Source organism: Phacochoerus africanus, chromosome 4 (genome assembly GCF_016906955.1).
Source record: "Phacochoerus africanus isolate WHEZ1 chromosome 4, ROS_Pafr_v1, whole genome shotgun sequence".
NCBI lineage: Eukaryota > Metazoa > Chordata > Mammalia > Artiodactyla > Suidae > Phacochoerus > Phacochoerus africanus.
The window spans coordinates 62,195,736-62,219,731 of NC_062547.1; the positions used below are offsets into that span (position 1 = coordinate 62,195,736).

The window sequence follows — 23,996 nt, forward strand, 5'->3', positions numbered from 1 at the left end:
TCATGTCGGCATCATTTCCTTCTTGTTTTCTGGGCTGCCAGAGAGGCTTCGTGGTTATCATTTTTAATTACTGTGCGCGCCAATAAATCCCTCTTTAACATTGGCCCTCTCGCTGGCCCTCTCATATGTACTTTGAACTTGTACTTTGTCTGCTGTTATAAATGCCACTGCGGTCACCATCGTTGTGACATTTGCTGGCTTCCCTCACTGGTACTTCCCAGACTACGTGGAGGCTGTGTGTTATGTACCATCACTGTAACTCTAGTGGCTTTTGTTTTGCTTCATTTATTTATTTTTTTTTTAATTTTTTACTTTTGTCTTTGTAGGGTTGCACCTGCAGCATATGTTGTGGCTGGCCAGTGCCACAGCCACAACAACGCCAGATCTGAGCCACATCTGTGACCCACACCACAGCTCACAGCAATGCAGGATCCTTAACCCACTGAGCAAGCCTGGGAGTCGAACCTGCATCTTCATGGATGCTAGTCAGATTCGTTTCCACTGGTCTACAACAGGAACTCCTGTTTTATTTTGTGTTAAAGTGTCTTAACTACCAATGCACATTCATTGTAGAAGAATTATAAAATATAGTTTTGCTGTAAGGGAAAAAAATCGCCCATAATCATGTTACCCCAGAGAGCATCACTGGGTACACATTCTTCTGGCTCTTTGTCCACATGTGCCTTGGATATAGAGGATACCTTTGCTTTATTCAGATGATATCTCTGTATCTTCTAGCTTGCTTTTCTCATCTGATACTATGACCACACATTTCTGTATTTTCCCTAAATATCATTCTTAGTAATTGCAAATAAGCCATTGTAAGGACATACCATAATTAATTTACCTAGTCGCCTACTGATGGAGACTCAAGTTGTCTCTAGCCTTTGTCTATTATAAATAACACAGCGATGAACTTCACAGTGTATCATCCCTAATTTACTTTACAAAAGAGATCCAGGAGTTCTCGTCGTGGTGCAGTGGAAACAAATCTTACTAGGAACCATGAAGTTGCGGGTTTGATCCCTGGCCTCGCTCAGTGGGTTAAGGATCCAGTGTTGCTCTGAACTGTGGTGTAGGTCGCAGTCGCAGCTTGGATCCCCAGTTGCTGTGGCAAAGGATGGCAGCTGCAGCTCCGATTAGAGCCCTAGCCTGAGAACTGCAGGTGTGGCCCTAAGAAAGCAAAAAACAGCAACAACCAAAAAACAAAATAAAGAAGAGATCCATACTCAGGAGTTCTTGTGTGGCACAGCAGGTTAAGGACCTGGCATTTTCACTGCAGTGGCTTGGGCCACAGTTGTGGCTTGGATTTCATCCCTGCCCTGGTAACTTCCACATGTCATTGGTGTGGCCAAAACAACAACAACAACAAAAACCAAAGATATAAAAAGGAGATCTATACTCAATATCTTATTATAACCTTATAATGGAAAAGAATCTGAAAAAGAATATGTGTGTGTACATATATATGTATAATTGAATCATTTCACTATACACTCGAAACTAACACTATATTGTAAATTAACTATACTTCAATAAAAAAAAAAACTGTTAGCAAAAGAAGTCCACCTTAAAAGATAGGATGGTAAAATCATTAAACACTACAGAAAGTTGCAGTTTGAAAAAAGAGAGATCCACCTTGACAGCTTTAGGCTAAGAACCCCCACCCCCAAAAGTATCTTAGACTACTCATTTCTTTGTCTCTATTTATGTAATGTTCATTCGTTCCTACATATGTGCTTATGCATACATGCATATGTACCTACCGAAGAACTTGTTTTGAAGCCCCTATTACCTCTGACAAGGAGCGTTGTTCAGCTTTTCAGTTTGCTTAATCTGTGACTAAGGACAGAGTTTTCAGTTCCACCCAGATAACTGTTTCTTTGTGCAAATGACAGAACTTGACGTATACCAGCAGGCTTTCCACCTTGGCCTTGGTGGTTAAGATCTTTAACCATCTAGGTAATAAATAAATGCCCACTCCTGCTTGTCCTGGAGCACATTACATAGAGTTGTTGCCAAGGTGAGAAGCTACACCTGAAGAACAAAAAGAAGGTTGAAATTTGCAGCACCAGCTCTGGCTGCAAACTCTGGGTTTCCTATTGGATACCCCCCTTTTGCTTCCTCCACCCTTACCATCTTGAGGCATGGACTCCCTCTCTCCTTTCTGTGGGTTTCTCATTGCACCTCAGCTCCAGATGACCTAGAGCAGAATTTGGGGATTAAGGCCCCTGCCCCCGCCAAGTCTGGCCTACTACTTGTTTTTATTAATAAAGCTTTATTGGTACCTAGCCATGCCCCTTTGGATATGTGTTGTCTATGGCCTAATTGGCTATAGTGGTAGAGTTGACGACAGAGACCAAAAGTATTGCCAATCTTGGAGGAGTTCCCATTGTGGCTCATCAGTAGTGAATCTGACTAGTATCCATGAGGATTCGGGTTCAATCCCTGGCCTGGCTCAGTGGGTTACTGATCCATTGTTGCTGTGAGCTATGGTGTAGGTCACAGACATGGCTTACATGTTGCTGATGTTGCTGGGACTGTGGTATAGGCCGGCAGCTACAGCTCCGATTTGATCCCTAGCCTGGGGATTTCCATATGCTGCGGGTACAGCCCTAAAAAGCTTAAAAAAAAAAAAAAAAGGCTAAAATGAAATAAAAGTATTGCCAATCTTGCCCATTTATAGGACAGATTTTTCAACCTCTGAGTTTAGGGGTGATGGAGAGTCTCAAGGTGCCCCTTCCTCCCAAAGCCACTCAGGTGAACTCGTCTGCATGCCTTGTGGTCTGGATTGTAGTACAGACATTGGCAAACTTTCTGAAAATGGGGCCAGCCATTTGTATTTGAAAAGTCGGCAAGGCATTTCCTTTTCATGTCAGCCATTTCGTTATCTCCTTCTTAACCAAATTTGAGTTTGTGAAGTATTTGACAGACCTCCTGATGTTTTCCTGCATTGCTGATGAAAGACGTGTGCTGGTTGTGTATAAAGCCAAAGGCATGCTATTAAAAAAAAAAAAAAAAGATGTAAATTCTACTTGGGGAGTTTGTTTTTGCCTCCATTCCCTTGATTTTCATTATTATGCAGAGGAAGGCACTTCCAGCCCCTTTAGTACTTTTACTAAAAAAAAGTTCTCAAAAAAAAAAGAAAGAAAAGAAAAAAGGAGTTCCCATTGTGGCTCAGTGGGTTAAGAATCCTACTAGTATCTATGAGGATGCAGGTTCCATCCCTGGCCTCGCTCAGTGGGCTAAGGATCCAGTGCTACCACAAGCTGTGGTGTAGGTTGCAGACACGGCTGGGATCTGGTGGTGCCGTGGCTGTGGTGCAGGCCAGCAGCTGCAGCTCTGATTCAGTCCCTAGCCTGGGAGCTTCCATATGCTGCAGGTGTGGCCTTAAAAAGAAAAAAAAGAAGGGAGGGAGGAAGGAAGGGACATTCTCAGCAGGGTTTTGTGAGGCTTAAATGAGATGATGTCTTAGTCTGCTTAGGCTGCCACGACAGTGTCATAGACTGGGTGGTTTAAACAATAAACATTTCTCAGAGTGTCTGGGGGCTGCAAGTCCAAGATCAAGGTGTCAGCAGGGTTTGTTCTGGTGCGGCCTCTTTCCTCAGCTTGTGGAGGACCACCTTCTTGCTGTGTCCTCACATGACCTTCCCTCTGTGTGAGCATCCCTGGGCGCTCTCTTCTGATGACGACACCAGCCATATTGGACCAGGGTCCCAACCTTGTGACCTCATTTAACCTTAGTTACCTCTTTAAAGGTTCTATTTCCACATACAGTCACACTGGTGGGGAGTCACAATATATGAATTTGGACGGAAGCACAATTCAGTCCATAATAGATGGTCCAGGGTGGCAAAGTATGGCTTTGACTTAGCTGCTTGGGGGCTCAGGCTGAGATTCTGTGTTTCTAACCAGCTCCCAGGGGATGCCTGTGCTGCTGGTTCCTGGACCACACTCTGAGTAATGAGGGCCTCTGTCATCTGTTCAGTAGCCACTAGCCACCTATGACTATTTCAATTTCTATCTCAGCTAAAATTAAAAACCCATCGTCACAAGTAGCTGCATTTCACACGCATTTCCATTGCAGAAAGCTCTAATTGGGCAGCTCTGCCTCTAAAAGAGGAAGTGGTAAGCTTTTTAAGTCAGGGTCCACTATGAGTTTCCCTATGGCTATTGTGATAAATGGCCACAAACTTCACGGCTTAAAACAATACATTGAGGAGTTCCCTGGTGGCTCAGCAGATTAAGGATCCCGTGTTGTCACTGCTGTAGTACAGGTTTAGTCCCTGGCCCAGGAACGTCTACATGCTGCAGGCAAATCAAAAAAGATAAAAATTAGGAGTTCCCGTCATGGCTCAGTGGTAACAAACCTGCCTGACTGGTATCCATGAGAATTCGGGTTAACTCCCTGGCCTTGCTCAGTGGGTTAAGGATCCCCGCATTGCTCTGGCTGTGGCATAGGCCGGCAGCTGCAGCTTCGATTTGACCCTTAGCCTGGGAACTTCCATATGCCTCAGTGCAGCCCTAAAAGGAAAAAAATAAATAAATAAAAATTTAAAAATAATAATACATTTGTTATCTTAGAGTTCTAGAGGTCAGAAGCCCAGAATGGGTCTCACTGGGCTAAAATCAAGGGGTTGGCAGAGCTAGCTCCTGCTAGAGGCTGGAGGGGAGAATCCATTTCCCTGCCTTTGCCAGTTTCTAAAGGCCCCCCGTATGCTTGGGCCATGGTCCTCTTCTTCATCGTCCAAGCCAGCAATGGCTGGTTGATTCTTTCTCATGATGCCATCTTTCTGATTCTGACTCTCTGCTCTTCCCTATTTAAGACCCCTGTGGTTGCATCAGGCCCCCTTATTGAAAATCCAGGGTCATCTCTCCATCTTAGGAGATGGCAGCTGAGTGAGAACCTTATTCCCATCTGCAATCTTGATTCTAACTTGCCATCTAATACAGTTTATTTACAGGTTCCTTGGATTAAGACTGGGATGTTTTTGGGAGCTGGGGGAGGGGGGGCCGTTATTCTGCCAGACAGTAAATATCTTTGGCCCTTCAGACAACACCATCTATTTTTCAACTATGCAACTCCCATTTGCCACACACAAAACCACACTAAACTCACAGGTCTGGCCAAGCAATTTCTTTTCCTCTTTGCATCTTTATTTATTTTTTTTGTCTTTTGTTGTTGTTGTAATTGTTGTTGTTGTTGTTGTTGCTATTTCTTGGGCCACTCCCGCGGCATATGGAGGTTCCCAGGCTAGGGGTTGAATCGGAGCTGTAGCCGCCGGCCTACGCCAGAGCCACAGCAACGCGGGATCCGAGCCGCATCTGCAACCTACACCACAGCTCACGGCAACGCCGGATCCTCCACCCACTGAGCAAGGGCAGGGACCGAACCCGCAACCTCATGGTTCCTAGTCGGATTCGTTAACCACTGCGCCACGACGGGAACTCCTCCTCTTTGCATCTTTAACTTGCTCACAGAAAATTTCAAACACACACGAAAGTAGACCAGTGCAGAGATTTCTGTGTATCCATCAGCGCTTGTTTTTTAAATCTTTGTCATACTTTCTCATACTTGACTAATTGTCTATACTTAGCAAATCTATTACTCTCATAATCAGGAAAGAGAAAAAAAAAACATAAAGAATTAAATATCAGAGTGTCCAGGAAACAGGAGGAAAACCAACACTACATTTTGAAATTAAAAAAGAAAAAAGATGCAAGAGTTCCTGCTATGACATAAAGGGATCGGTGGCATCTCTGCAGTGCCAGGACATAGGTTTGAGCTCAAGTGGGTTAAAGAATCCAGTGTTGCTGCAGTTGCAACTGTGGCTTGGATCTGATCCCTGGCCTAGGAACGCCATATGCCTCAAGGCGGCCAAAAAAAAAGGGAAAAGGATGTAAATAGAGTTCATGGAACCTCCATCCTTTTCTGCACCTGTCATCCCTTAAGCCTGGGAAGTAGGCAGAGCTCAGGTAGGCAAGCAGGAGCTCAAATAGGATGGGCTTGGGTGGCTCAGTCCCTTCGAATAGAATCTGCTTGCTTATTTCTCCTAACCTCTCTTGTGAAACTGTACTGGGATAAGAGAATCTTGTCCAAGCCATTTGGTGTTATAATAATCCAGTTCTGAGATTTGTTTTAAGGCAAGTAAACTGTAGTTGCCAGGATGGTGGGGTGGGGATGAGGGATGAGTGGTTCTCAGACTTGACCACTTTGCATCAAAATTGTGCTCACACTTGGAAGTCCATGCCTCAGTGACCTCGGGGAGCACACTGAAGGCCAGAGGGAATTTTGTCTTTTTTTTTTTGTCTTTTTTAGGGCTGTACTGCGGCATATGGAGGTTCCAAGGCTAGGGGTCTAATCGGAGCTGTCATTGCTGGCCTATGCCAGAGCCACAGCAATGCCAGATCCAGGCTGCATCTGTGACCTACACCACAGCTTATGGCAACGCCGGGTCCTTAACCCACTAAGCGAGGCCAGGGATCGAACCGAGTCCTCATGGATACTGGTCAGATTTGTTTCCACTGAGCCACAATGGGAACTCCTACCCATCTTCTTCCTGTCTTTATGGATTTCCCTGCTCTGGACATTTTATATAAATGGAATCATACAAGCTGTGGCCTTTTGTGTCTGCTCTCTTCCTCTCAGCATAATGGTTTCAGGGTTCACCCACATTGTGGCCTGTGTCAGTGCTTCATTCCCTTCTATGCTTGAGTAATATTCCAGTGTACAATGTACACTTCATTTATCCAATGACCGGTTGATGGGTATTGGGCATTTGCACATTGCGCCTAATAGGATAGAGTTGCCATGGACATTTACCTGTACAATCTGAGTCACTGCACATTTCCAGTTTTCTTGGGGTGATTTGTAAGAATGGAATTACTGAGTTGTGTGGTAACTGCCAGGCCTTCTTAAAACCACAGTCTGGACCAGGCAGGGTGTGGCTTCCCCTGCATCCTCTAGGCCAAAGTGAGTTGCATGCTCCACACAGAGTCAAAGGGAGGGGTCGACGCATGGGTCTGACTGTCCGGAGGGCCCCATCAGGGTCCTCATGTTAAGCCCTTAGAGTGGAACCTGACACATAGTAGGTACTTGGTAAATATTACTCCCTGTAATGATTCTCTTTCTTACTAATAATAATACAAAAACTGGCGCCTTAGGGGGAAAACACAAACGGTTTGGACTTAGATGGACAACCATCAGTCGGCCTGATGATAAATCCATCTTTAGGATTTTGGAGTTTATGATTACATTTCAGATTAGCAGTACTTGAGTCAGAGGCGAGAACTAGAGGCTACTAGAGGTCAGAACAATACCAGGTCCAGGTGGGATAATCAGGAGGCCTCACATATTCGGTCTAGAAGATGTGGAACTTCAGGCAAAAGTGTCAGAATCAAAATCACCTGTCACTTTGCCTATCAGCGATAAATGTTTTGGTCTCTTCCAGTATTTTTTCTATGAATTATGTGCATTAGCATATATATATTTTAATAAAACAAATTAAGAATGTAATATATGTAGTTTATGTGCTGTATTTTATTATTTAATATTCAATTGGGAGCATTTTTCCGTATTATTCAATACCTTTTTTTTTTCTTTTTAGGGCCATACCAAAGCATGTGGAAATTCCCAGGCTAGGAGTCGAATCAGAGGTACAGCTGCTGGCCTATGCCACAGCCACAGCAATGCCAGATCCAAGCCGTGTCTTCGACCTACACTACAGCCCGTGGCAACACTGGATCCTTAACCCACTGAGAAGGGCCAGCAATCAAACCTGCGTCTTCATGGATACTAGTCGGGTTCATCTCCACTGAGCCACAACGGGAACTCCCTCCTGCTACACTCTGCTTGGAAGTATAATTATGGTATTGTATTGATGAGCCTCTAACCTGTTTTCAGGTTTTTGGCTTCAAAACTTGCTTTGTGCATGTTTGTATCCCCATACTTGGAGACATAATAAAAATTGAGTTCTCTTGCCCATGTTTGAAACTCTTCCTAAAAGCAGTGACATATTCAAAACCAATTGAAACTGGCTTCCTTTTGCAAAGCCAAGCAGAACTCTGAAACCTATCTTTAGGTAATTCTGAGATCACTGATACGGTTGAATGAGTTAATACATGAGAGTGTTTTTTTAAAATTCCCACTAGACCGTTAAACTCAGCAAACATATGGGTCCAAGTTGGATGGTGGATTTGCTCTCATTTTCCTGTTTTTTTCTCTTAATCACTGGAGTTCTCACATACCTTATTGGGGGTAAGTCTCTTAAATTGCCCAACTCCCAGGGGTTTATGTGTCTAAAAGGGCACAGCTGCTTTTCACTTCAGGAATGTCTGCCCAGTGCATTCTTGCTGTTGCTCCTCACCACCGCCGGATGTCGCTGTTGAAGACAGGTCCTGTGCAGTTGTGGGAGCTGGCCTGCACACAGCCTCTGTCTCTGATGCCCTTGCTTGTCCAGCTTGGGCCACTGAGGTTTGTCAGAGAATCCACTCCCAACCTGCCAAGTTTGGCTGAGGGTGCTTTGCATTCAGGCTGCTAAAACTACCTTCTCTGCCACTTCTCATGGCAAGAGCCAGTCATGAGGTCAGAGCCACTTCCTCTCCCTTCCTCTTGAAGGCCACCTTACTGTGAGGCAGCCTTTCCAAGGGCACTCCAAGCACAGAAGATCTTGTCCTCTTAGGACAGTAGAGATTGTACTCTCTGTCTAAATAATTTAAGGGACATATCACCAGGGAAGAACCACTACAGCAAGAAGATTTACCTTTAGCTCCTTCTTTGCCATTTCAAGTGTCTCTTCCTCAAAGCAAAACACCTGCTAGGTGAACTTAATCTACCCTGAAACTAAGAGAACTGTTAACATTTTCAAGACTTCTGTTCATTGGCTGTCTGACTTAATCTTTACTATTACAAGCACCCTTTGTATATATGTCAAATGTGGAATAAAACCATTTATATACTACATACAGATATCTGTGTGTGTTCATGTGCATCCTCGTGTACACAGTATTTATATTTAATGTAATACTTAATTTATTAAATATTGAGCCCCCACTGTGTGTGAGATCTATGGAACTGAACTGCCTGAATGTGTGTACAATTGCCGTGTATCTGGATAAGATGTTCATTCCCTTTTTTCACATATATTTAATAATCACTCTTCTATCTGCTGGGGACACAGTCAAGTCAGTGCCCTTGCAAAGCTCACAGTCATCTTAATTTAAAAAGAGCAAGTAGGGAATTCCCATCTTGGCTCAGCAGGTTATGAACCTGACTAGTATCCATGAGGATGTGGGTTAGATCCCTGGCTTCACTCGGTGGCTTAAAGATCCTGAGTTGCCATCAGCTGTGGTGTAGGTCTTAGATGAGGCCTGTGGGTGGAAGCCAGCAGCTGTAGCTCTGATTCGATCCCTAGCCTGGGAACCTCCATATGCGGCAGGTGCAACCCTAAAAAGAAAAAGTAAATAAAAAGCAAGTAAATAGAGTGCTTTTTAGATTTTTCTTAAATAACCTGACCCTTATGAAACAAATTATTTCTTTGTAACCCTTGATTAATATATATACATCATTAATATTAATACATATATTGATATTATATCTGAGTCAGAAATTAAAAAGAGAGGTTGGAACGGGATGCTTGGAGGTGTGCTTGTTTGGCTTATCTGAAGTGAGATAAGGAATATCTCCAAATGGGCCCGTTTCCAACCTGGACCAGGTAAACAAAGCATCTCATTCTAGGAGAGAGAGTAAATTATTTGCCCATATTTATTTTCTCCTACAAGGGTGATGTAAAAGTTTTCACATGTGCAGAAGCAGGCAACCACAACCACGTGTGGAAACAGCCGTTTTTGTAAATAAAAATGCTTCCCAGAAACATGACAAATGCAAGACTAACAGGTGTAGCACAGATCCAAGGCGCACATGTGGTTTTCATCAGCTGCCTCTCTCCTGTTTTAAATCTAGGTCTTCCTGAAACAACGAAAAAAGTTATTTCTCCCGAGGCTGCGACTAATAATCCACTCAGCCTGCCCTTTCATCCCGTCACAAAACTGAGTATTTAGCAGAGCTTCCAGAGGAGACAGCAATGAAAGAAGGCGCGGGGGTCGGCTTAGACTTGACAGTTAACAATTCTGGGCTTGACCTATAACTCTGGATGACCTTGGGCCTCAGTTTCCTTCTTTGTAGTGGAGATTGAGAGAATGAGGACGGAAGGGTCTTTCTTTTAAACCAGGGATTCTCTACAGGAGTCGATTTTTGCCAGCCAAGGGACCTCTGGCAGTGATTGGAGACATTTTTGGCTGTCCCAGGCGGGGGAAAAGGGTGCTACTGGCATCTAGTGGGTAGAAACCAGGGATGCTGCTGAACATCACGCAATGCACAAGACAGGCCCTACAACAGAGTGATCCCAGGCCCAAATGTCTGGGCAGGTTGACCCCAACGTTGCGAGCTTGGCGTAGATACAGGCTTGCAACGCTGGTGTCAGCTCAGGGGTTGGCTTTGGGGCTTTCCTAGCTGGGGCGGCGGCTCCCATGCGGGGCGCTTGGCTATCGCACATTTTCGGGATCCCGGCCCGAGGCGCCGCAGACCCGTGCTCATATCAACGCCCTCTGGAGGGGGAGGGGCTGGAGCGTTCCCGCACGCTCAATTGACCCTTACACGCACAAATTCACTACGGGGAAGTCTGCTCCCCTGGCCCTCAGAAACGCAAATAGAGGGCCTGTGAAAGACCCCAGGCTCAGAAAACTTGGCAGCTTCTCCTGCCCGCGATTTCCATCACCTCCATCAGAACAGAGAATGCTTTTCTCCCCGAGGAGAGGTCCTTCGGCTGCTCTGATACGGCCTCCCACAGCGCCGGAGTTCAAGGACTCGGCGCCCACCTAGCGTTTCGGTCGGAGACCTCGGCCCCCAAGCCGGGGCGGGGGCGGGGCCTGCAGGCTGTGGCCGTTGCCCCGCCCAACCGCCTCCCAACGGCTCCCTTGGCCGGGCGGCCGGGAGGAACCAAGCGGTGGGGCGAGTGCGCCTGCGCGCGCATGCGTATGGGTATGGGGCCGGGTCCGCGCGTGGCCCCGCCCAGGTTCAGCGTCTCTGCCCGCCCCATCTCCCAACCTCCTCAGCGTGGCGCCGACGCTGCGTGCGGCGCGGGTTACCCAGAGTGCTCCGCGCGAGGGTAGCTCACTGGAGTTTGGTTCTCGAGGCGGCGGCAGCAGCGGCAAGAGGCTCCGGCGGCTCCTCCTCCTCCTCCGGTGGCGGCGGCGCCCCGGGCCTCAGCCCCGGCCCCGGCTCCCCCTCTGCCACCCCGCGCGCCCCCACTTTCTCCGGCGCCGCGGGGAACATGAGGCTCCGCTCCCGGAGGCCGGCGAGTGAGTGACCCCCGTTCCCCACCTCAGCCCGCCCGCCCGCTGGCCCGGCCGCTCCCCCCCCGCCTCGCCCAGGCAATGACAGCGGCTCCGCCGTCTCCGCAGCAGATCAGGGACCGGCTGCTGCAGGCCATCGACCCCCAGAGCAACGTAAGTGTCCCCGGCACGGGCTGTGGTGGAGGCCGCGTGGGCCCGGGACCCTCCCCCTCCCTACTGCCTCTCTCCTGCCGGGTTCTGGGGGACCCGTCGGACGCCCACCTGCCCCCAAGGGCCGTTGCCATCTCGGCCTCTCGCCCCTCGGGCCCGGGCCGGGGCAGGTCGGGCAGCCCGGCGGCGTTTGGTACGTGAGGCCGAGGCTTTCGTGAGGCCTGGGCGGAGGGAGCAGATGGGAGCTGAGACCAGAGCTTTTCCTCAGTTCCCGCTCCAGCTCTTCGACCCTTGCTGCTACTGACAAAGCTCGCCTGCCTCTTCCTTCCCGGGAGACCCCCGACCCCCGGGAAGCCCTCCCGGCGGGGGGGAGGGGAGAGGGAAAGGCTGTGGAGCAACTGGTGTCCGGGGTATGATTCGGGGATCCCGTGCCGCCAGTGTCTCGGCCTTCTGGGTGATCGGGAAGTCCTTCGCTTTCCTCCCGGCTGGAAGCACCTTCCCGGCTTCGGAGAGAATACCTCGACCTGCTTTGCCCCTAGCCGGCTGCCTAGGGCGCGTAAAGAGTCCCCTTCGGTTCTGAGAGTGAACATGTCTTTGCAGGATCCCTCTTGGGGTCGCTGCTGACGGAAGACGATCTTGTGGAGAGTGGATTCTTTTACCTTTCTGGGCCTGAGTACTCAGTGCGTCTCTGACCAAGCCAGAGCCCCCCTTTTTGGTAGTGAATTAGAGCGGATTGTTTTCTCTCCCATTCCCTCCATAGCCCTCCTTCAGCTGTCTCTTCCCCCTACCTGGGGTCCCAGCCTGTTGGTTTGTGACCTAGATCATCCGGGTTAACCTCAGGGTGTTGCTTTCTCAGACGCTCCTCTACCCAGGCTGCTGTTTGTAGAGGGATCTTCCCTGCCCCCTTCCGTGTGTGGGGGGAAAGATTCATTGAGTTCTCATATCTTCTCTGAGTGGTTGCTGGCCATAAGGGTCATTTTTCCCTGTGGCAGGAGCAGGTTCAGCAGTAGGAAGATACAGTAGCATCCAAGTAAGAGATGAGTCCCTGCATTTCCTGGGAGACCAGGAAGTGGCCCTTAAGATCATTTTTTTAATGTACTGGGGCTAGAAGGAAAAACCATCTTGGGCTTGGCGAGGTAACTCAGGTTTCTATCACTATGGAGGCTTTTGCTTTTCTTTTACAGGAGTTTGGCTGATTACTTTTAGCAGTAGGCTTTAGCTTAGCATTTTCAGAATTCATGTTGGATTGTACAGTTTTGGTAGATATAGAGAAGTTATGCTCTACGACTCTGATTTCTATATCATAAGTAATTCTGTTGTTCCTGGTCTACAGGCCCTATTAGAGTGGCCGTGGTGGTAATTGTCTTTAACAAATGTTGTATACTTTTTTTTTAATGACTTTGGGGGTGGACTAGGCACAAAGTATATAAGATCTTGCAGGATTTTTGCAGTAACTGGTGCCGCAGAGGTTCCCAAGACTGAAATATTAGAGGATAAAAACAAGTGATGTGAAAAATGTAGCCTTGGTGTCTTTTGCATCAGTCAGAGTGTAATTTCTTGAATTCCATTTGCGTGTTTGCCTTCCAGAGAATCTGAAAGGTTCCTGAGATATTAGCACTGATCCTTAGTGACATCTAGGAGAGCTTTGGAATCAGGAGGGGCTTTGATGCATAGTCACCATATTGTAGATTAGGTGGGGCAGTGACCTCAGGGGTTCCAGTGTTGTGTAAGGCTCTAATCTGAAAGGTTCCTCCTAGGAATACAGGAGGAAGAGGATCCAAGCCCACCATTGTGTTATGTGTCATGGTATTCACATTTCACATGGCTTATTTGGGACAACTCTTGTGATAGGTGTGTGTGGAATCCTACTAATGTAAATGTAGTGGATAGAATTGAGAAGTTGCCTCTGAATATGAGTGATGAGAAAGCGCCTCCTTTAAATGCTGCTACTGTCAGTGACAGCCCTGAATATCACTATAAGCCATTGGACAGGAGTGTGGCTTGGAGCAAACCCCAAGCCACACTCCTATCCACACTCCTGTGGAGGAATGTGTTGTGGGCAGAGATGGTACAAGTGTATCTCTGCAGTTTCTCCTGATTGACCTGAGCTCAGGTGAGAGCTAGGTGGCTCCAACAAGGCATTGCTAGCACACAGCTGCTCTTTTCTGCCTTGCCCAAGTAGGAACTTCACTTCTGCATAGTTAGTTGACACATATTTAAGATGCTCCTGGAAAATAAAAATGGGGACAGTGTTGAAGAGCCAATACTAAAATTAAACCTCTTCTGAGAGAAGCGACAGAGAATTGTGTCATGTAATGCTTACCTTTATGGGCATGCAATTATGCTTAACAAACTTAACTTTTGCTTGAAAAATCAATGTCAGGCAGCTGACCTAATATCCACAAGTATCTGAAAAGTTAGGGAAGTAACAAAGAAACACTTTTTCTTAAGAGGAAAGTTGTCGCTTTGCTCTAAATTCTAGCCGCTATAGAATTTGAATAGCTCTAGTATAAGGCTCTGAGTTAATACTTTAGTAATGAAGTAAATCCCATACATTCCTTTTCAGAAAGCAACTAACAGTTTTTCAGGACGGTCGAAGCCTTACTCTTGCGTATGTCAGCCCAGGATGTTGAAAATCTTTCTGAAGTGTACTGTGTGCCTTTGTTCCTGCTTAATCTTGTTTTGTTGTGGATAAAGTTGAGGACTGTCTTCCTTCTGCCCAGGAATCAGAGTCAGTCCACCCAAGCATAGTCTCCTCAGCAAGTGATTAGGTTCCCCTGTGTACCTCATTGTTTGACCAGAGTATGGTCTTCTCTGTCTAGATCAGAAGTGCTAGACATACTTTCTAAGGCTGGTTAAACTGACCGAACCCTAGAATCCTTCTCAGGCCTATGACTGCAGAGCTACATTTGAACCCTCTTTTACCGAAAAGCCCTGTGATTGCTATATGCCCTGGAGTTGAGTCACATAGTGTTCTAGTGTGGCGCTCTGGAGAACTGTGAGGAACATGTTAGTCTGGTGTCCGAGAAATGTTCTGGCTCAGATGGTGGAGTGAGGGCTGCACCCCTTTGACAAGTTGACTAACAGTGAGGGGCAGGTGAGCATCCCTGTGTTCACAGCAGGAAGAGGTCAAAGAAGGCACTTTGGGGAAGAGACGTGAGCTCACTCTAGGCATCTGTGTAAGTGCCTCCCCAGTGGACAGCCTCTCCAGCAGGAAACCTCAGGAACTACTTCCTCACTCTTCTGCAGACATCAGGTCCCAAGGGGAGGTGACCAAGGGGCCTCTGCAGAAAGACACATGGGAAGGATAAAATTCCCACCTAGAAATTTGAAGGTTAAAACACTGCTTAGCTTCATTGGGCTGCAAAGTGGGGTTGGGAACTGGTGTCTTTGCCCCATAAAGATCCTTCTAGATCCAGGTTCAGATGCTAGATGGGGTAGCAGAAGCTAACATGAATTGTTCTAGAAGTTTTTTCTTTTAATGCAAGGCATATTATGTGAATTTTCTGAATAACAAATACACAGTTCTACACAGAGATGTATGCTTTACATGACTTGGTGCAGCGCTTTGACAGGGTCTCCTGCTTCTTCCCAACAGCCTGTAAGGAAAGGTGGAGTGGGTAGCCAGTCTTCCCTTTCTGCAGGTACAGAAGCCAACAGTATTAATAATGACAGTAGGTGCTATTTAGTGAATGTCTCCCATGGCCAAGAGAGGACAAAATGTTTTTGTTTCCTGCTGACTTAATGTGAGGTGACTGCTCTCAAGTTAGGGACTTACCCAGAGTTATTAAGTGCTTTGCCACCATCCTGCTCTCAGAGGAGAGAGAGAGCTTCAGAAGAAGCTGAGGGGGCAGTGTTCTTGAGCTGGTAAGAAAAGATGTGGGAGCCTCTTTACTCCCACACAAGTTTATATGAGATTACAGCTTGGGTTTGATTTACCTGTGATAGATCTAACTGGTTGATGACATTAGACAGACTGTCCTGGAAATATCTTAAGGTTTCTGTCAGGGATACAGAATCCTGGGCCAGACCATTGTGTTGTGGCAACTGCCAACTGATGTGGAGCTTTTCATGAGTCTTGTGTTCCACCTTCCTTTTCTGCTTCAAGATTACTGCACTTTTGATGTTAATTTAAAATGCCATTGATCCTGCAGAAAAGAGGAATTTTATAAATTCTAAAATGGAAGACTGTTAGTTCTGATTCTCACTAATATATTAGAAGATAGGAAATCTAAACATGTGAACTCTTCCTGATCACACTAGTTGCCCAAATTCAGTAACCCTCCTGTCTTTGCTCTTTATGTTGTGGCCAGGATGTGTGAGGACAGCAATGTGGCATTTTATGACTTTAGGAAACAGGCAACAAGTGTTGGGTTGTGAAGCAGGTGTAGGTCCTTGTTGTGACTCACTCTCTTCCTCAGAAGAGGTGGACTTTGCATTCTGTCTTCACAGAGGTCCTCAGAGGTGGCTCTCATTGGAGTATGTTGTCCTGGCTGGAGGTCATAGAGGTCGGGGGGTCAGTCCAAGATCATCTTATGGAAAGGGTTCTGTCTATCCTGATACAGATAGAAAAAGGCATCAGAGTCATCTGAGCTCAAGATGCAGCTTCGTATGGCAGGCTATGCCCCCAAGGGTGCCAAGCTTGGGGTTAGATGAAAGAGAAGAACAGTATGCACCTTGCCTCATTTTTGGTGTCCATGTGAGTGTCTTCTTAGAGTTCTGTTTTAACCAAAACTGATTTAACCCAGCCTGACCTCTGGGTGACTCAGTCCCATGGGTGAGTCTCCTGCCCACCCCCCTACTGTAAACCTCTGTCTGGAAGCTGGGACCTGTGTCTCTGTCAGTAGAAGTTGTACTTTTTATTCCACTCAGGTGGGCCATCCTGAGCCCGCTTGGTCTCTATGGGGAGCACGTGCTGGTTATCAGAATAGGTGGCTGAATTTGTGGCTAAGTGGCTGGCTGTGGAAGTAGCGCATTTTCATTCTGCCCTTCTGAGTGCCCATGCTTGGAGCCCCCTTCTCAAACTGCTCCTATTCACTCTTGGGGCAAGTGAGTGGAGCTGAACAAATAGTGACACAGGGATTCCATGAACTGGGGAGCATTTTCTGCCTAAGGAGGACCTAGCACTATTCTGCATGCTTTGTTTAAAAGTACTTTCTGAATGAATTCCAGGTCTTGGGAGGCAATATACTTTCATCTCAATCACCAATTGGCCTATGCTGTTTATGGAGAAATAACAGTAAAACTGAAAAGTAGCTCAGCAGTCTCATTTCTAGCAAGTGCTTATGGTGCTGGGTGCAGAGGGTGCAGAACTGGAGATGCCCAGCCACCACCCTGGAGGGACCTGGAGCAGGTGTGGAGTGTGCACATGGGTGGTCTGGTGTGGGGCAGCCTTACAGGGCCAAATTCTTAGGTCCAAGTGGGACAGTTCTTTACATGTTTTATTCAGAGATCAGAATTCTCAGAAGCATGAAATGACTGTCTAAAATCATCCTTTTTTCATCATTTGTGTTTTCAGAATGAAAAGTTTTAGTCAGGTTCAGGGGGTCAGTTCTTGGTTCATCTCTGATCTGAGGGGAATGGAGAGTTTGGAGGAATTGCTGGCAAATCCTTGAACAGTTTGCCTTTTTTTTTTGTCTTTTGTCTTTTGTTGTTGTTGTTGTTGCTATTTCTTGGGTCGTTCTCGCGGCATATGGAGGTTCCCAGGCTATGGGTTGAATCGGAGCTGTAGCCACCGGCCTACGCCAGAGCCACCACAACGCGGGATCCGAGCCGCGTCTGCAACCTACACCACAGCTCACGGCAACGCCGGATCGTTAACCCACTGAGCAAGGGCAGGGACCGAACCCGCAACCTCATGGTTCCTAGTTGGATTCGTTAACCACTGCGCCACGACAGGAACTCCCAGTTTGCCTTCTTAGCATTGAGATAGGAAAGGGGCAGTTGTAAGGCTCTGTGAAGGGCCTGGAGTATGGTTTCAGGTTAGTGAGGTTAGGTTTGCTCTGTGTGGCTTCCAGAGGCTAACCTAGGATTTGGAAAGCAGGAGCTTCTGGGAGCTAGGGACTTTTGTGCTCAGGGGAGCTCTTGATTATCATCATAGCTGGCTTGAGAGTCCCGGGCCACCATGCCAGGTGGATGTGCAGACACTCCTGGGCCCTCAGACTCCTGGCCTATGGGTTCCTGGAGGTTCTGTAATTGTATGGAGCCTGCTAAAAGGAGACGTCTTGTGAGGTGATGTGCCACTGCAGGCAGGTGGGGTTAAAAGCTTTCGAATGCTCCAGGGACTTCAACAGAGATTTCTGGATTCATTCATTGGAGACTCTAAAATGAAGAATTGTGGTTTACTGAGCACTTACTACGTGCCAGGTATGTGTAGTGCTCTTTGCATCCTCAGCGATTCTCTGAACTACTCTTTGAAGTAGATGGTCCATCTTCATTTTAGGGGAGAGCAAAGGTTAAATGATCTTCTAGTGTCACAGAGGTGGATATGGGGAGCTCTGGGCCCAAAGCCAGTGCTGGTTGACACAGAAGCTGGTGGGCTTAGCAGTAGTCTCCCACCTCCCATGTAAGTAGTGCCCATCCTGAAAGTCGAATGCCAGTGCATCTTCTGAGGTTAACCCTAAAGGCGAAGTTTTTTTGTTTGTTTGTTTGTTTGTTTGTTTTTAAATGACCACACCTGCGGTATATGGCAGTTCCTGGGCCAGGGATTGAATCTGAGCCACAGCTGTGACCTGAGCTACAGCTGTGGCAGATCTGGATCCTTTTTAACCCATTGTGCTGGGCCAGGGATGGAACCTGCGCCTCCACAGTGGCGTGAGCTGTGAGCTGTTGCAGTCAGGTTCTTAACCCACTGTACCACAATGGAAACTCTGAAGATGAAGTGTTTTTAAATATTGTTTTGTAGGAGTTCCCATCGTGGCGCAGTGGTTAATGAATCCAACTAGGAACCATGAGGTTGCGGGTTCGATTCCTGCCCTTGCTCAGTGGGTTAAGGATCTAGCATTGTCGTGAGCGCTGGTGTAGGTCACAGACGTGCTTCGGATCCTGTGTTGCTTTGGCTCTGGCGTAGGCTGGTGGCTACAGCTCCAATTAGACCCCTAGCCTGGGGAACCTCCATGTGCCGCAGAAGCGGCCCTAGAAAAGGCAAAAAGACCAAAAAAAAAAAAAAGACCAAAACTATATATATAGTTTTGTATTTCCATTTCCTTCCCAGTTCCTACAACATTTCCCCCTTAAAATCTTCTGGCTCAGTGGGTCCTAACCTTTTTGAGTTTCAGCATCCATTTTTATGATCAGAAACATTCAGGAACTTCCACATAATGGCATGCGTACTTTGAGTAGTGTTTTTTTGGTTTGTTTGTTTTGTTTTTTCCTGAGAAAATTGAAGGACAGAAGTTACTCCTAATCTAGTAACACTTTGCAATGAAGTTACAGCTTGTCATAAAAACAGTGTGTACTTAAACCTTGCAGGCTGACCTTATTTGTCTTATGTGTGACACCTAGGGTCAGACCCTTTGCGCTGCCTCTGTTTGGGGCCCCCTGTCATCTCTACTCCTCTCCCTTTTCCAGAAACCTTTGCTGCTTTAATCCAAGAAAGTCTCCTTCAGGCCCTGGACATGACTTAAAAATCCTGCATTCCTGATGAGAATAGGTCTTATTGATCATGTTTTCCATGGGTTTACAAGCTCCTTGGTAGTAGAGCATGAGTTACTCCCTAAGTATCTGGAACTTCTTCAGCAAGTGGGTGCTCAGATGCTTTTTGATCTTCCTGTGAAGAAGGCCTGGTCTTCCAAATTGGCCGTTAATATTTACTGGCAGGTACTAGATGCTGGCACTTTTCATATTTAATCTATACAGTGACCCTGGGAAGCAGGTACCAGTGCGGAAACTGAGGCTCAGTGGACATCTGGCTAGAAGGGATGGCGCTGTGATTGGAATCTACCCCCCCCAGTCCTTACCCACCTGTTGCTGCCTCCCATGTCACTCGAGAGAGGGTAGTGGGTACAAGGCAGTCAGTTCACTCTCCTGCCTGGGTTTGGATCCTTATGTTGGCTTCATTGCACAGCGTTTTTGTGCTTGTGCAGGAGGAAAGTTTACCTGAAATACTTTATGCTTTCTTTTGAACTGGATGAGGAAAAGATGTGAAGTGTTTATTTCTTTTTGTTTCTTTTTTTCTTTTTCTTTCTTTTTTTTTTTGTCTTTTGTCTTTTTAGGGCTGCGGCCACAGCATATGGAGGTTCCCAGGCTAGGGGTCTAATTGGAGCTGTTGCTGCTGGCCTGTGCCAGAGCCACAGCAATGCTGGATCGGAGCCACGTCTGCGACCTATACCACAGTTCATGGCAACGCCAGATCCTTAACCCACTGAGCAAGGCCAGGGATCGAACCCTCAACCTCATGGTTCCTAGTTGGATTCGTTTCCACTGCACCATGACAGGAACTTCTTTTTTTTTCCTTTTTGTTTCTTGGCTATCATTTTTCACCCCTGACAGAGAAGGTGGCCATCCCTGATCCCTGGAAACACTGTTCAAATGGTACCTTGGGACCCTTTGGCCTTTTTTGGTCTTGAGACAGAACCAAACCCTTCCTGGACACCCCCTCTCCTGAGTTTCATTCATCAGGGCCAGAAAGTGGGTGATGCTTTCTCCAGGCCACACCACATGGTGGGTCAGCCTTGTGGAGACTGCTCACTTGTCCACTGTTGTGCATGGGGTGATTTTGTAGGTGGCTGGCCTTGACTTTGTGGTGGAGGGTTCTGTCGTGCAGTCGGGTGAACTACAGATGGAAAACTTATCTGCACATGACCAGGGCTTACACCAAGAGGCCTTTGGCGGCCTGGCAGCCCTCCTTCAGGTGCTGGTGGTCCCACTGCCCTGCGTATACCTTCAGCCCTGTCCCTTACCTACATCCTTGGTCATGTTTGTCTCTTTGGGTCATGCCTGGCCTACCGTGATGGCTGCAGCTCTGCCTACACACTGGGGCTGGGTTCTCCTTATCCCCTTGATGCCTTACTTGGATATTCCTCCTTCCCTCATTCCATCTTAACTTTCTTGATCCTTCATGTCATCAGGTCCCTGCCCAGCTTGGGTTTGGGCGTGGAGTGGTGGCCACATCCACTTTCCCCTGGGTGATCCCAAGGTAGCTGCCTACTCTCCTTCCTAAGGCAAGCCCTCCTGGAAGCGACTTTATTTACCCCCTTGGTGCATCTTGCATCTGTGCCAGGCAAGGAGTTGGCAAGCTGCCTCTTTAGCACTGTTGGGTGAGAGGTGGGCACGAGTGACAACTGATGTGTAATTATATAAAATAGGAATAGTTTACCCTTTCTGCTGATTGTTTCACAATGTTTCCTTGGAGGGTTCAGTTAGATAGTGGCAGGCAGAGCACCTTTACTAATTCTGTTGGCCCCTCTCCCCCAGAACAAGTGTGAGACTGCGCTCTGCACTCATAACAGAAGCTTAAATGCAAAGGGGGTCATCTGCTTGTGTTGCTCAAAAGCCCAGAAATGGGTCTCTTTTCAGTTGAGGACCTGGCTTTACTCCATCTCTCTGTTCTGCTTTTTTAGTGTTACCTTCACACAGTGGGTGTCTTCCCTCACCCTCCACTGACCGTCATCCAGAGGAAGAAGGCGAAGGCAGCTCTCCCAGAGGACCTGGCAGACATTTCCTGGTGTTTTCTCTGGGCTTTGATTGAATTAGCAGGCTGTCTTGGTTGGTTCACCCCTAAATCTGGGCATGATATTAGTTTCCCCCAAGTGGTCCAGAATAGAGGGGGTGACCCTAAGAGACATTAGGATCCTGCTCCATGGGAGAATGGGTTGGGGAATGACCTAGCAGTGACCCCTGGGTGAGTGCTGGTTTAGTCACCTCTTTGATATGATAGGGCCTTCAAATAGTTGGGTGTCGTGCTGGGCCTAGGAGACTTGGATCCAGATGACAAAATGGATATAGCTGAACCATGAGGTCTGGAGTAAGCAATGGGATAGTTTGTATGACATCAGATCACAGCATGGGGTTTTAAGGACCCACTCTTGGTTGCAGATTGATTTGCCTGTAGTCACGCTTGGGTACTTTGCTGTTACCTTGTCTTAGCACAGGTGCCGGATTGTAGGTTCTGACCCTATCCTGGGCGAAGGAGCCCTGTAGGAGTGCAGAGAGCCTCACCATGGTGCTACATTGTCTTGTCCCCATCCTTTTCTGGTACTGCAGTAACTGCCTAGGTGGAAGGAAGCAGTGCCTGTGAACAGACAGGAGCTGAGTTGTCCAGACTTCGGTCCTGTCAAACTCAGAGACATGGATGGTTACTGGGAGGTCTGGTCAGAGCTGATTGCCATGCCCACTTCCTTTTGTCTGTCTCCTCCCCCTGCTTACCGGAAGAAACTGGTACCTGCATTTCCGGGCTTGGTTTCTTTCCCTTAGGTTAATTGAGACAATTAGGGTCAGGTGATCTTTTGTGGTCGTCCACTTTCCCCTTCTTATGTGTCTGGGAGGGGTTCTCAGCAAGCACCTGAAGTTGATGATGTCTGCTCCCCCTTTGCTGGATGCTGGCAGCCCTGCAGTGACAGAAGTGGGCCACATGTTACACATACAGGCGTGTCTGCAGGCGAGGAGATTTGTGAATGGATATTTCACTTTCACTTCTATTTTAAAGGAGCTTCTCAGGCATTTAAAGTTCTCCCTTTGAAGGCTGGTCAACAGGCCACGCTGCCACTGAGTGCAGGAGCCTAACTTCTCACCAAGGAGCAGAAGTATCACCCTCCAAGGTGTTGTGAACTCATCCCACATTTGCTTCTAACCTTTCTCCTCACTGAGTCAAAGTGCTCTTTGGGATTGAAATTGGGGTGGGAGAACTGAGAGGGAAACGGTTCTGTTTTTGGTCCTTGGCACTGTATGCATTTGTTTGTCTTGTGGACGGACTTCCTCCACTTGGAGGGAAGCACAGCAGCTCTGGGGTTTGAACTCTTGAAGGCTAGAGAGGTGGGTTCATTCACTTGCTTCCAGTTTGAAAACTCCTGGATAATCACTCTGGCTTGCCTTGGGGGTGGGGTGAAGGGGGCTTTGTAAGAAAATGGCAATGCCTACAGGAAGTTGGGAGGAGCTTGCAGAAGAAGCAGGGTCTGCTGTGCAGACAAAATCAATAGGTGTCCCTAGATTGCTATAGCCCTCATTTGACAGGACAGAAACAGTTAGGACGCTGGTCTGAGGTGGGAAGTCAGGACTGTCTTAGGGTTTCCGGTGAACCTGCCTGTCAGCCCTACTCAGAGTTAGGGAAGCAGGCATCTCCATGTCCTGGGGATGATGCTCCCATATCAGGACTATGGGGGGTATGGTTTTCTGTTCTGTCGGTGGTGGATTCCCCCAAGTTGAGAAATAGGAAGTGATGTAATCGGCTTTGTGAGATGAGCTGACCTCAAGCATGAGGATGCCTTTATGCTTGTCACTCCAGGCTGTCTCCCTGGGTCACCATTCTGCCACTGGGTCAGAGCTTAATGCACCTCCTTGGGAATGAAGAAAGCCTGAGGCCTAACACTGAACAGTTCCCATTGTCCCCTGGGCCCCTTGTACCTTACTGCATTGGTGTTTCTGCTTTCTCCAAACTGCCTGCCCATGGTGCCTCCTTCTCCTTGATGTTTTGGCTTTGCTTGTGGACCTCCGTCTGGCCTTTAAGGCTTTCCCCAGATACTCTTATCATGGCTTCCATAGGTGCCTGGGCAGTCCAGCTGACTGCTACCCTCAGCATGCTGTACTGTTCATTGGTGGTGCCATGATTAAGTGCTCTGCTGGCCACTTCCCTCAGTCACCTCATTCCTATAAGCAGGATCTCCAGGGAGGTGCAGCCGCTTCCCAGTTGACCATGTGGCTGACTGGGTAACATGTGAGCTCCTCAGATGACATAGTGGAGAAGACAGTCTTTCTCTGGGTGGACAACTTAGGCTTTTGTGTTGGGCAGAACTGAGTTGAAATCTTGACTCTGCTATTCACCATGCAGCTTTGGATGAGGTTAAGCTATTTGCAGCCTTAGTTTTCTCAGGAGGATGTATATATGCTGCTTAGGAAGACTGTTGAGAGTGGGATATGTGGTTCCAGACCTGAAGCATCCTGGGTGTTAACATGTGTGCATGGTAGCTAATGGTTCACAGACTTTGGGCAGCTCACCCAGCTCCCAGCCCAAATAATCAATCATGGGGCCGCATCTTCCTGGCCAGTGATTGGTTCAGGGATGGACCTGTGGTCCAGTCAGAGTCTGTGAAGGTTTGGTGCTTTGCTGGAGTATTTGGGAGAGACTTGATTGGGGGAGGGCATGAGCAGGTTGCTGCTAGGGGTCTGCTGCCTCAGGCTTGGCCAGCCCAAGATGAGCCAGTAGCTTCTTTTCTTGAAACCCATTTGAACTAGCTTTTCTGTCACTTGCAACCAAGAGAGTCAGCTGAGAATGTTTTGCCCTAGCCTCTGGCTCAGGCATCCTCTCTCCTGACCTGCTTCTACACTCCCACCTGGATGGC

The 23,996-nt window shown here is 47.6% G+C and overlaps 1 protein-coding gene across 2 annotated transcripts in view; it reads left to right on the forward strand.

Annotated features, from left to right (window-relative positions):
• The first annotated feature begins 11,175 nt into the window (after positions 1 to 11,175).
• MED26 (mediator complex subunit 26) overlaps positions 11,176 to 23,996 on the forward strand; it is a 50,718-nt gene continuing 37,897 nt past the window's right edge. For both annotated transcript variants that reach the window (XM_047776693.1, XM_047776694.1), the window contains exon 1: positions 11,176 to 11,505. In XM_047776693.1, coding sequence (XP_047632649.1) covers positions 11,434 to 11,505 — 72 coding nt within the window. In that variant the 5' untranslated portion in view covers positions 11,176 to 11,433. The remainder of the gene's footprint in view (positions 11,506 to 23,996) is intronic.